General features: G+C 40.6%; 1 protein-coding gene across 1 annotated transcript; it reads left to right on the top strand.

The window, feature by feature from the left end:
• The first annotated feature begins 11,984 nt into the window (after window positions 1-11,984).
• LOC133462619 (uncharacterized) lies at window positions 11,985-13,788 on the top strand. Its single transcript, XM_061743949.1, has one exon. It carries the CDS (start codon window positions 12,060-12,062, stop codon window positions 13,665-13,667), a length of 1,608 nt encoding a protein of 535 aa, XP_061599933.1. The 5' UTR covers window positions 11,985-12,059; the 3' UTR covers window positions 13,668-13,788.
• The last annotated feature ends 343 nt before the right edge of the window (window positions 13,789-14,131 follow it).

Genomic DNA, 14,131 nt, shown 5'->3' with positions numbered 1-14,131 from the left:
TAATTATTTTTCAGACGACTTTTTACTTTTGCTCCTTACATTTTCACGCAATTATCTGTACTTTTTACTCCTTACATTTTAAAAACAGCCTTGTTACTCTATTTCATTTCTGCCTTTAAAAAAAAACTATCCAGTTAAATTGCGCCATCCGGATAGAGTGAATTTGGTTGTGGTTGTTTCAGATGTTCTTGTCCAGTTTTGTTCTTACATCCGTTCCCTCAGATTCCTGCAACTAAACTTGGATGTACATTCCAATAAATGTTAGGATAAATGATAACATGCCTCTGAAGTTTGACTTTTTGCACCATTACAATACTTATAGGCAACTAGTCATCATATCTTCTGCTCTCTGAAACACGTGTTAATGCTCAATAGTACATATATGGTTCTTTAATATATTTGCATTATACTAAGATGCATTCATTTTCAATGGCTTTTGTCCTTAATGGCTTTTTTCCCCCTTACATTACTTTTACTTTTATACTTTAAGTAGTTTTGAAACAAGTATTTTTATACTTTTACTTAAGTAAAAAACTTGAGTTGATACTTCAACTTCTACTTAGTATTTTTAAACTCTAGTATCTATACTTCTACCTGAGTAAAGAATGTGAATACTTTTGACACCTCTGCTGAGCTGCTGCTGAAAGGGAAACTGATTGAAGAAAAATCACAGCATGCAAACTTTCAGAGACAAACAGTAAACATGATAAAAGTGTTAGAAGATAAATGTAAAGAATTTTTTTTAAAGTCATGATAAGCTCATGATAAATAGAGGTGAACTTGACACTCGTTTGAGATAAGGTAAAAAATACACATAAAAAATAAAACATAGGGGATATTTTACTTTATCTTTTCTTTGTAGACAGTATGGGGGTTGAGTGGACAGTGGAGGTTCGAGTCCCGTCTTTTCGCACCTTGCTGCTTGTCTTCCACGGGGTCTCTCGCTATTTCTTTTCCACCTGCTATCCCAACAAAGACCAAGTGCCACAAAAAGTGCCACAAAAATGTTAAAATGAAAAAAAGTAATGCTTTCAAATAGAAAAGCAGCAAAGTATCTACAAAGTGCATATAGTGTAACGGAGTTGCTGAAATGTTATGCCACATGTGCATCACAATTAATGTAAAGTAGTAAGTTAAATTTGAAAAATACTTTAGTAATCTCAGGCATGAAAATAGCCTGCATGTGGTTTAATTAACACTAGAGTGAGTAAAAAGAGTAAAAATTATAGATTAGATTATATATTAAAATGCATATGCTTTAGGTTTTACCAAACTTGGTATTCACATTATACATTTATGCAGACAAAAACAAAAAAAAAGAGTAGAGTAGAGTGGGTTTGTCCACAATAACGAACATTTTCGTGCATTCTCGTCTCGTCAAACGAAAACTCACACAAGTCTCGTCATGTTTTAGTCATGTTCATCTCGTCACCGTCTCGTTATTGTCATGAAAAAAAGTGGCGTCAACGAAATGATTTCGTCATCGTTGACGAAAACAACACTGGGTATACATTGAGATTTTGGTGGTGATGGACATAACTTAACCCTCCATAAAAGTTCAACTCCACTGGCATAAAACCTTTTATTCAAGAAATGATGGCAACTGAAAAGCAAACAAATTACCACCTGGATTAATTATACTGAATCTTATTACAGTCGTATCATTCATTCAGAATCAGAATCAGAATCAGGTTTATTTGGCCAAGTCAGGTCAAACAAGACAGGGAATGTGACTCAGTTATTTTCGCTCACTGTAAATAGACAAATGACAGCTTTTATAAATATACGGTATATAATATACAAGTTTTTAGAAAAGTGAAAGGTGCAGTCCTAAAAATATATTTGAAATCCTCTAAAAGGTATGTTTTAGTGAAACATGCAAACTGCAAGATTAAAATATTGCTGCAGTTCATAGCGAGATAAGCTCCAGGAATAAGCTGTGAACATATTAAGATCAAATTACATTTCTCTGCTTCATGTTGTTTCCTGTGCGAGGGAGCTGTCTGACCCACAGGAGTCGTGATCCAAAGTCCATCTTGGCTTGAATCAGACAACATCCTGGATGAATATGGAACACCCACACGGCCCACGTAAACACCGCATGTGTCCGTTTATGGTTCTGCAGGATGTCAATCGTGCAGCCAGTGAAAAAAATAATCCATCTCATAAAGAGTTTTAGACACGATGTGCCCAGCACACATATGCAAATGTTGCATTTGTCAGGCTGATGAATGACCCCCAACCCCCCCTTCACCTCCTTTACTCTTTTGTGTGACATGAGGGCTTGTGAGAGGCACTTCCCAGAGATGCAGATCTTCATCCATGCACATTGAAACACAGAGGCACATAAGCTACATATACGCCCACAGACACCTACATACTTGGCAGTCACTCGTGGCAACTTGAAGTCTAATACTCATATTCTCTCTTTGCTGTTTTAAAATTCATGCTCTTGGCTCCGTTTATAATTGCTGCATAATAATATTTCCACATCCACAGCTTCTCTCCAGCATGCGTGTCAGCATGATGATTGACTGAGACACCACAGGACAATGTTGTCCACCTATTTTTGTGGGGCTGTGTATGGCTGATTTATTTCATAGCTAATTCTTCTAATTATTTATTTATATTACAGGACTGAATACTTGCTGGGGTATTTATTTATTACATCAAGACCTGAGTGTTCCTTTTTTGTGTGTGTTTTCATGGCAAAATGACAATGAGTTGTCCTTGAGTCCTTGAATTACTGATCATGAAGGATGGTTGAACCAACCAAACTGCTCCTCAGATCAAACATAACAACAACAAAAAAGCCTTCATTGCAGTTTCCACAGGTGGATATTTTTCACTCTGTCATCAGACAGTTATTTACTTTGACATCATAGTTTTTTTTGTGCAACACCCATATGGACCCGCTCCCTGTAAATGTCTGAATCAGTAAGTAGCGTAGAGTAAAATACACAAAATAGCTATTTGCTTGACATTAAATTATACTAGAATTACTGTAAATACATGACAAATGGCAATGCATCGGTTAAAAAAACAAACAAAAAACAGCCATGTTAGAACATGCAGAGGAAATGTTTTTTCTTTGTCATTTTTCTTTTTCATGTGTGCTACATGGCACAGCAGCCCACGGAGTCAAGGTGTCGAGATGACATGCATTTCATGTTTAAGCACTTAAGTCAGCTGAGTCCCCAAGTCTCTTTACAAAGAAGAAAACAGTCTTATCGAAGGTTCATTTCAGGTGAGACTGAGGAGCTTTTTTTTTGCATGTTAGAATATGAACACTGAGCAAAGTGACTTGTGTTAGACAGAACAGATTCGGCCCCTGGGTCCATTGGATCATTTAAAAAGTAGCAATGGTCCTGGAGGGAACGCCGAATGGATAACATTTACAGAAGTGAGTGGTTTCCCTCTTCAAGCGTGGGTCCTCCACCACAGATCTGGGAGCTTGAGGGTTCAGGGTTTTTGCTGTTCCTAGGACTGGACTGAGATCTCTGATTTGCTGGAGCCACAACTACCACTGACACCAGTGTCGCCTTCATCCTCCACTTCTCTTCCATGTTTACTTTCAACCCCTTGGTATTTGTCCACCTTCTCTCTTCCTTCGTTTTGATGTGGTCTGGCTTGAGACTGAAGTTTCACTACTGCTTTCTTCTGGAGTTTGCTGACCACCACCGTGTCCTTGGTTAGCCATCACCAGTTCATCACCGCCAGTGCTCTGTCATTCTCCGCCATCACTTAAACGGCCGAGCCGGGCAGGAGATGGAGAGGGAGCTCTGCGGTCCTTGACCTCTTCCTGATCTCTGACAGGAGAAGAATTTCCATCAGACATGATTGATTAAGGAGAAAGACAGGTAGCTCAGAGGAAAACAGCTCTGAGGTGATTTGGATCCATGTTGAATTATCTTGTTCAACAGGAATCCAAAGCTGAGTTTTATTAGAATACAAGGACAATTTGTTTCAACAGTAAGCATCTTTGAACTACCTTGTACGGTGGCCGACAAGGGCCAAACGCACTGCAACGGCCTAATGCGTCTCAGTTAAGGAAAACGGCTTCAAGTACAGAAACGATTCAAATTCACAAACTCAAAACGAGGTACAAAAAGAGGAACGTGGTGCAAATGAAAAAAACGTGCTGCAAAAAACAAAGACAAATGCAGCATCATCAAACGCTGCAAATAGAGAAACGATGCAAAGCACAAAACGATATAAAACAAGAAACCATCTTCAAAAGAAAAACGCTTCATTACCGGTTACCAAACCTGCAGGGGGCGCTCTCAGCGTAACAGCTCAATGGACAGACACACGGGATGTAGAGAGAGACCGAACAGCTGACTGAACCACAGTGTTTACATCCATGGTTTAAACATACAGCGCCGGGAACGGTAATGTGATATAATGTGGTTTATATCACTGTACAACGCTGTACATTACGAGACGTTTCTTTATTATATTTTAACGTTACAGTCAGCTGTTCGGTGCACCACGTTTGCACCACGTTTGCACCACGTTCCTCTTTTTGTACCTCGTTTTGAGTTTGTGAATTTGAAACGTTTCTGTACTTGAAGCCGTTTTCCTTAAAGGAGCTTGAGGCCGGATTGTGGCAGGATTTATGAAAAAAATCTGTATACATTTTAAGTTTTCTAGTAATAATGTCAGATGAAGCGTTCCAAACCCAAAAGAATGAGCCCTCTAGTGTATCTCTCCTTTGCCTTGAACAGGCTGTGTGCTGCAAAATGTGCTGCAATTCGGTCCCGAATTTCCCACGCTGGACTGCATGCAGGTTCTCCCCGTTCTCCCGTGCCGGCTTCACTGTTGGCTGCAGTACCCCCAACGGCCGTCGTGGTGAAGGGTGGCGCTAGAGAGTCTCATTTCTTAAAAGGAGCCTCAAGCTCCTTTAACTGAGACGCATTAGGCCGTTGCAGTGCGTTTGGCCCTTGTCGGCCACCGTAACCTTGCCTTGGGGAGGTGTCCGGTCTTTTTTTAAAACCATTCTGTATACTTACCAAAACTTTTAAAGAGATTTCAATAAGTTACTTTCCGTACAGTCTTACTGTAATTCAACGTCACGGAAATCCACCAAAAATCAAATCTGATCTTGTGTTCTACCTCTGCACTGCTGCTTTTCCTCTCTAATTAATGGTTACGCCCCCTACTGGCATGGCAGGAGAGCACGCCCTGTAAGTGCTAATGCACAGTTGTCCAATATGTCTCTTTTAGAGAGCTTATATTAAAGTCCCCTAAATCTACCGGCTGACAGACCTGCCCACTGTTTACCAGCTGGTGGAAGCGGCCTGGCAGGCCTGATTCAGGGAAATAATTGATGAGAGTGGAGGGTGCATAGACAGTAGGGGCCCGCCTCATAGCCAATAATATATCAGTGACCTGCTTGATTGTTCCTTGTCAGCTGCTTCAACTGCAACCCTGTGAGTCTGTAATTTTCCCTTTTCCAAACTAAGTGTTTCTGGCTTTGATCCATCTTTTCAAATATCCACTTAGAAACATGTGTATGACTTTTATTAACCTTTGAAGGTTTTTTTAAAGATTAAATTTTTTTTTTTTACTAAACAATATTTTTTATTCTGCTATAAAAAACTGTGACCTCGCCTCAACCTCGCCGCTGATACATACTCCGTGATTACACGGTGACAGCCGGCCAGCTGCTGCTTCTTTCCTGGAACGGAGGGTGTGTGAAATCTCAATTCACCCTAAGACTGTTGCGTCCTTGTATCAAATCAAAAGGGCATTAGAGGAACTGAGCAGACATGCACCCATGCACACGCACACACACAGTTCTCCTGGCTAGATGTAAATACATCATTTTAGTGTTTTTGTCACCTCAAGACATATTGTCCCTGTCTGCTCAAAGCACAGAGCATCCCGTGTTAAGAAGTTACATAACTGTGAAGGCACAGAAGTGAGTCTGCAATAATAATGACATTCTGGGAAGGTCTCATCTTTCCAGGTTAGACATTAGAGCGTGATTAGGTTAATTGGGCCTCGGCTCGGAGTGTTTTCCACATAACAAAATTGTGCAAGGAGTGGAAAGAGAAAGGTTGCGACAAGTTGCATCCTGTTTGTCACACTGCAAAACAGGTGATAGCTTAAACTAAGTCCTTATCAGGTGCGCTCAATTAGCAGGCGAAAAGATTAAGTGGTCCGTGGAGGATGAGGTCGTGTTGTGTCACAGGTAAGAAAATATTTTTTTGTAACTATGAATGAACTTGAAAGAACATTAATATTCCACCTTGTTCTAATTAAGCTTCAGTGACAAGCATTATATTTCCATTTACAAGTTCTTTATGTGTGTGTGTGTGTGTGTGTGTGTGTGTGTGTGTGTGTGTGTGTGTGTGTGTGTGTGTGTGTGTGTGTGTGTGTTTTCTTTTTGATGAAAAGGCTTTCTGTTGATTTTTGCAGCGTTGGGAGTGTATTATCCCCAGTGGCTAATTAAGACATTTTAGGGCTATGGATAACACTGTAACTTGACACGAGATTTAATTTCTAATCAGGCATTCAGAGCTGGTTCGGCTCAGCACTGAATGGGAGATCAGGTATTTACCATGACATCGCTGCTTTATTGCATACATCTGCCCAATTACCAAGAAACTGACTCAGATTCAGAATTTTTCATTCACATGTAATACCGTACTTTTCTGTTTTTTCAGCCTATTTTACACATTTACCTTCTGGCTGGTAGAGCAGTTTTGTGTTATACATAGAAGCTTGCTGAGTCTGAGCTTTGAGGGTCTTTACTTTGCCATTATCAAAGTAAACACATTATCTGTGTGGAGTTTGCATGGTGTCCCCATGCCTCCCCGTGCTTCCTCTGAGCTCCCTGGCTTCCTCCAGCTGTCTACAAACATATATTTTAGGTTCACCGTTGAGTCTTAATTGCCCTTTAATTGAGTGTGAGTGTGATTATTTGTCTATATGTGCCTCTGCGATGGCCTCGCAGCCTCTCCAGGGAAAACCCCTGACCTTTGCCCAAAGTGAGCTGTGATGGCTCCAGCAGATCCCCGTGACCCTAAATAGAAAATGTCCAGGTGAAGATAAGGGACGGACGGATTAACTACTGTAAGTACTGTTGCTAACACTTTAGGGATCACTGCTTGATCTGTTTGAAATAACAGCCAACAACAAAAACTAATATCACAACTCTATAATTTTTAAGGGGCCATACAGGTACTGTTACATCACATAAGCCTGGACAGCCATCAACAAATGTTTACCTCTGATACAAAAAAAACTGCCTGGGTCTTCAATGTCTTATTTCGATTTCAGAAATACTAAGGGGCAGAGGTGTCAAAAGTATTCACATTCATTACTCAGGTAGAAGTATAGATACTAGAGTTTAAAAATACTCCTGTAGAAGTTGAAGTATCAACTCAAGTTTTTTACTCAAGTAAAAGTATAAAAGTACTGGTTTCAAAACTAATTAAAGTATAAAAGTAAAAGTAATGTAAAGGGGAAAAAAGCCATTAACGACAAAAGCCATTGAAAATGAATGCATCTTAGTATAATACAAATATATTAAAGAACCATATATGTGTACTATTGAGCATTAACATGTGTTTCAGAGAGCAGAAGATATGATGACTAGTTGCCTATAAGTATTGTAATGGTGCAAAAAGTCAAACTTCAGAGGCATGTTATCATTTATCCTAACCTTTATTGGAATGTACATCCAAGTTTAGTTGCAGGAATCTGAGGGAACGGATGTAAGAACAAAACTGGACAAGAACATCTGAAACAACCACAACCAAATTCACTCAGTCCGGATGGAGCAATTTAACTGGATAGTTTTTTTTTAAAGGCCGAAATGAAATACAGTAACGAAGCTGTTTTTAAAATGTAAGGAGTAAAAAGTACAGATAATTGCATGAAAATGTAAGGAGTAAAAGTAAAAAGTCGTCTGAAAAATAATTACTCCAGTGAAGTATAGATAACCAAAATTTCTACTTAAGTAAGGTAACGAAGTATTTGTACTTTGTTACTTGACACCTCTGCTAAGGGGGCGTTGAAAAAGATTTGCTGTAACTCTCAAATGTCCAAAAAGGGATCTACACGGGGAAACATCAGATAGGTAAACTTACAAGCTGCAAAGTCTTGATGTAGGAAATGGACAGCATAATAGCGGGACATGTTGGGGGTTTAAAGACCTCATATTGTCTTGGGCATTCAAAATGGAGACAAGAGCTGTTTCAAACAATCACTGCATATCAACCGCAGCCATTTTGGTTGTTTTGAATAGAGCGAGTGTATGAGTCATCTCATCAAGATCACCCTTTTATACAGGTGGAAAGGTCTATAAATGGGAGGGGAGACTGAAAGGCCAAGGCAACATCATAAACCATATCAGAGTAGAATTATCCAGCCTCCACATCTTCACCTCCACTCGACTTCACACCATCCTACCTATACTGCATCTTGGAGGTGGGTAGTTGGTTGCCTTTATTATTATGAGCTGGGCTTTGAATGACAGGTGGGTCACTGAGAGGGTGTAAATGGTGTTTTCGGTTTCTTGGCCAGATTTATATTTTGCGCTCACTTTTTTACCTGCTAAAACCAAATATGCAGATATTTAAATGCCTAACTTGAGGCTACAAAGTGGCACAGACCAGTTAGTGACACCAGGCTGGCTACATGCAAGACACAAATGAGTATATTCATATTTACTAATAACCCTGTCCAACCCAGAATATGTTCTTCAGCCTCAATTTCACTTTTGCTTTCACCCACTGGATTTTATCAATTTCTCTGACTGTAATAAGAAACGTAAAACACATGCCCAGGTACAGTCATTCAATTACAGATGTGATAGAAAGATATGTTCACAGTTTGGGTCACAAGGACATTATGACCTTCCTTTAGCTAGAACATGTCAATGTTTTTGTGTTATTTCAGCTGGTGATGAACCCCAGTACTCCACTTGCAAAAGCTACAAATGGTACAGGTTGAAAAAATGTTGATCATTGTGCTGAGAATCATGAAAAAATTAATTTTCTTTGCTATTTTGTGGGTTTTATCATTAGACTAAGCTACTGGATGTACAATTCCATTTAAAAGTTTTCCTATTTCATGAATAGTCACACTCAAGACACTTTTGTGGATATCTCTTTTCTTCAAAGAGGACAGAAAACTGGACTGCTATTTTGCTTTTGTTAATTCACTTATTAGTTATATTCATGAGCAAACACTTTTTATAATAAAGTCCAGGGCAGACAGCAGAGAGACAGCAAGTCCAAAACATACATATCATTAGCTTTCTATATTTACACCTCTTGCTTAACTGACTCTGATGTGTTTCAGAGACCACCGATAGCAAACATTACAGTATTTACAAACTAAATTCTCAATCAATCTTAAAGATTTTCAATTTGAATTAGTCAGCCAAGAAGAAGCTGGCACCCCTCATACAGATGATCAGCAGTGGCCAAAAGTCTTGCAGCGGGCGCAGTAACTCAAGGACAGCTCGCAGCCTGCCTTTGAGGATGCCTGCAGTCCAGATCGCAGCTATTTTTGTCCTCTGAAAAATCTGCCAAAGGGTGAGAGTGTTCAAACAGGAACACCAGATAATAAGTCTTGCCTTCGTGTTATCGAGCACTGTGCAACACAAAATAACAAAAGAGAATCTGCAGTAGCCCCCCCCCTTCCACCCCCCCAAAAAAAGAAATTTCACATCTATTGAAAAGGTAAAGACAAAAGCTCTTGCAGGATATGGTCGATGCAGTTTCTTGTTTCTGATGCATATAACTCACATCAGGTCCCTTAAATCAAATGTGAAAACTGGGCATTTCTCTTAAAAGTCTTGTCCACATTCGTATTTCTGTGCACTTATGAAAAGTCAGTTTTCCTTCAGTTGCAGGTGCAATCCAAAAGGCTACTTTTTAATTACGTTCTTGCCCTGCTTATTTTCTCAAGAATAAATTGGGTTGTAACTCGTGTCGACTTGGGACAGAAAGTACAAGCAACTCCAGCTGAGGGGAGTGTTGAATAATGTAGCTCATAGTCTGTGCAAATACTGCGTTGTATTGTATTTATATACATTTATTGCTGAAACACTTTTGTTGCGGCACCATTATCCTTTCACATTTATACAGATTTTTACATCATGCAACACAACTGATAAAGTCAAAGTTTTATGTTTGTTCCTTTTTAAGAAATTCAGATCTGACTATGATTTGGATCATTTCCAAGCTAAAGTATCTATTTCTGCCAAACCAGATGCAGTTGTAGCTTGTTGTAGCCACAGGCACCAGGATCTGTACTTTTCTACTACAATCATAAGAACATGAAAAATCATTCCTGGCCCCTCGTACGTGGTTACGTACAGGATACAATCTTTTTGATCCCTCTCGCCAGCACTTCAGAACAATGTTCACAGTTTCGAGGCTCTTTTGTAGGAGTGAGCTCACCTCTCTTTTTGCTTCTTTATGCTGTAGACTTTTCTAGAAATAGGAAAGTAGTTTTATTTTGATCTGCCTTTTGAAGATTTGCTCTGTGAATGGCAGTGCAGGTCTGTCAGAACGGCTAAAATATACCAGAATCTACTGGCACTGATTGCTGTGACATTTTGCTTTTTGGGCATACACACCCATGATTGTGTGGAAGCCACTTTTGTGCTTCCTGTTGGGTTTTTTTCCCCCTCATGAATGAACAAATGAGTTAACTACAATTACCTTGTTCTAAAATTACGAGGCAATGACATCACAATCATGATGATGGTGTTAACAGAATATTTAAAGACTCCCAGGAGGACGCATCTGTTGACGAAGCTCAGCCATGTTTGCATGAGCACATGGTTCGCAGCGCCGCTTTACGGACCCGCTGAGGGCTTGATGAAACTCCACGGTCAACAGTGAATAAGGTGGAAGCCAGGTAATATTTCTCTCACCTTGACTGTTCTCTCTGCCCTGTTGAGATTTATAATAGCAATTAAAATGAAACTGGTTTTGTAGGGGAGAAACAGCTGTGTAAAGGCTATTTGTAATGAGCGCAGTGTTGAAATTGAAGGCTGTGAGCTAATTTGTTATTTAATCAGTGCAAGAGAGGAAACAACAGAAGAGCTACCTGCCGGTAACCTTAACCCTTATAGTTAGAGCAAATGTTGTTAATCAAATTGACATTTTGCAGCCACTGTCTGTGCTATAGCAAAAGCAGCAGATCCTGATATCCTCATACACACACTGTGTTGTGTTTGCAGGAATCCAACTCTGGGAAAGTAGAGAAACATCGCACCACATGAGTAGAGTGCTGTTTTTCTTTCTTTTTTTCCCCTTTTACTTCATTTTATTTTGTTAGGCTTTCACTGCCTTTTATTATAGAGTTCACTGCATTTACTCTTTCCCATGACACAATGGAAAAAAAAGACCTTCAGGAAATGTTTTATTATGAAACCTTGAGAAACTCAGAGACCAGTAGAGCAGCATAATTTGATCTCATTGCACTTCATCATGATTTGTGGCTTAAATCTGCAATCAAAAACAAACAGTAGACAGATGGATGCAAGATGTAAAAGACATGCTGGGAAGAAAAAAAGGGGATGTTTCTTTTCTCTCCCTCTCTTCTATTGAAGTAAAAGCCATCAATCTTGCCTCAAACTAGTTAATTTAGTCTTAAATGTCAACGGGACACTACTCAGATTTAAGAAAATACCAAATTGTCCTTTTGTCTGACTATTGTATCAGCAGTTAGAATTTGTAGTTTTAATTAATTAGCTTCAAACATAATTGTTCATTTAAATTACCCTCACAAACTTAACAGGAAAAACACTGGTATTATTTTCCCTTGAATAATTATTCTGTTCAAATAGCATATATTTCTCACTAGGCACAGAGTGCTCGGGCTGAATGGATGCTGCCACTGCATAATGGCCCTTAGACGTTGGTTACCTAGGCAACGTGGGGAGGGCATGTGGAGAGGGAGGTATAAAAACACTGGCAGCTCCTCTCTGAGTCTTACTCTGAGGTAAAAGCACTCACTGTCATCACAGAGAGGCTTGGACACTTCCTCTGCCTACTTGTTTGATCTGCTGCACAAGTCGCTGTTCGAAAATGATGCGGCCAAGAGATTTAGGCCAGGGCTCTGGCACTAAGACCTTCCTAGATGCCATGCATGATGGTAAAGTCCACTTAGCACGCTTCATCCTGGACGCTTTGGATGGACGCATCATCAATTCAAAGACCGAAAACGGCCGAACCCTTCTCATGCACTCTGTCTGCCTGCAAGAGCCGGCGACCAGAACCAAGTTCACCCAGATGCTGCTGGAAAAAGGGGCAAATGTCAACTGCCAGGATCGGGACGGCCGCACAGCCCTGAGCCAAGCCTGTGAGATGGGTCATCTAGATGTGGTCAAACTTCTTGTGCAGTTCAATGCTGATCCAGATGTCTCTGACGCCTGGGGTAACAATGCTCTTATGTATGCTGCCTTTTCTGGACACAGCCAGGTTCTGGAGTTCCTGGTCAGGGCTTTCAAAAGACTGGGAGTGAGGTTGGACAGGACCAATAACGCCGGGCACTCAGCTATTGAGGTGGCAAACTTCTTTGGACACAACCAGTGTGTCCAGATTTTAAACTTCCCTTGCAGGAAAGTTGCCAGAGATGATGCACTTGTTGATCTGGGTACCGCTGTTGAAGGAGAGCGCCGCCCGCCCAACAGGCTGCCCAGGCATGTTCTGGAGAGGTTCTCCAAGCAGCTGACCCACGATGACCAACTGCCAGGCGTGTTTCAGAGACAGATGAAGACCGGCGATGGCAGCGGACTGTTGAACCGCTTCAGATGTCCCAGGAGCCAGTCTCAAGAGGACAATCATCGCCACAGCTGGGCTTTGCTTCCTCAAGTAGAGAAAAGCCAGACCGAGAGGGATCACAGCATTTTCTTTGTTGCCAAACAACTACAAAACTGCCAGCTCAGAGAGCTGAGGGGAGCGAAAATCCTGAACTCTGTTCCTGAGCCAAACCAGAATGATGTCAGCCAAGATACTAGACTGCCAGTGCAAACACCAGAGAGTTTTCCTCTCTGGGGAAAGGCAAAGTCATTTAACCTGGACCTTGTGAGCAGCAGAAAGCAGTCCTATCAGGGTGATGCGCGTGACATGAGTCTTTCAGCCAGCAAATTAAAGAGAGCCTCACTACAGGATGAGCGATGCCTTATAGACAAGATGGAATGTCAAGGGAACACCCAGGGCCTGACAAACGACTCCGGCAAAATTGTGTCCGTGCCAAAACCTCTTTTAAACAGCAAGGGTCAGCCTGTGAAAGTACTCCCGGAGAATGTCAAATCACAGAATGAAGAGGCCAATGACACGGCTGCGACTAGCAGAAGAGAGCAGCAGAAGAGAGGCAGCCTTGGCTCGACTACCAGACACAACAAACTACTTTTTGCCAGGGGGGAAATCGAGTCGGAAAAGATCCCGGGCCGTGCCCCGGGGTTCATGGGCCTGGGGACGAGGCTGCTGCGTCGATTCACCGCACCAGAGTTTATGAGGATGGTGATAGACTGTTCGTCTAGCTCGTCCAAGGGAAGAGGTCAGATGTCCCGTTCTGAAACCTTTCCTTTTTCACACACCCACCAGCAGGTCAACAGTCAGCCCAGCGTCGACAGCATCAGCGCTGTGAAATGTGAGTTCGAAAGCTACTCGTCTCAGTCCACCCTTGATTAGACAGAGGACAACGTCCAACAGGAGAAATAGCTTTTTATTGCATTTGTAATTTCTAATATTGCAGTTTAAGTGCTTGGTGAACTAGCCTGTACTTGAGGGAAATAAAAATCCTTTGCTTTTGCTGCTGTTTTCAATATGTATTCATAAAAGGAGATGTTTAATTCTAATTTCTCATTTACAAGGATGTTTATAACTATTTCCCATTTCAATTGTTAGATTGCATCAGTGTGTAAGCTACTAAAACTTTTTTTCCACTTATATAAGATTTATATGATGTTGAATTAAATTAAATTTTAAGTGCTTGTGTGTTTTCAAGAAACATTGTATTTTGCTTAAAGATATGACTGTGAATGTATGCTGAACTAATAAATACAATAAAACACCATCATGTTCAACTTCTACTTGTGTACATGTGCATGCATGAATGAGGAAAAATAATTAAAAGATTTTTTTTTTTCATTAGG

The sequence above is a fragment of the Cololabis saira genome, chromosome 16, assembly GCF_033807715.1.
Source record: "Cololabis saira isolate AMF1-May2022 chromosome 16, fColSai1.1, whole genome shotgun sequence".
Taxonomy (NCBI): domain Eukaryota; kingdom Metazoa; phylum Chordata; class Actinopteri; order Beloniformes; family Belonidae; genus Cololabis; species Cololabis saira.
The sequence above is the reverse complement of the archived record's forward strand: the minus strand, read 5'-3'. Positions and strand labels throughout refer to the sequence as shown.

Excerpts from the sequence above, each read along its gene's own strand:
- LOC133462619 (XM_061743949.1), top strand. The coding sequence starts at position 12,060 with ATGATGCGGCCAAGAGATTTAGGCCAGGGCTCTGGCACTAAGACCTTC.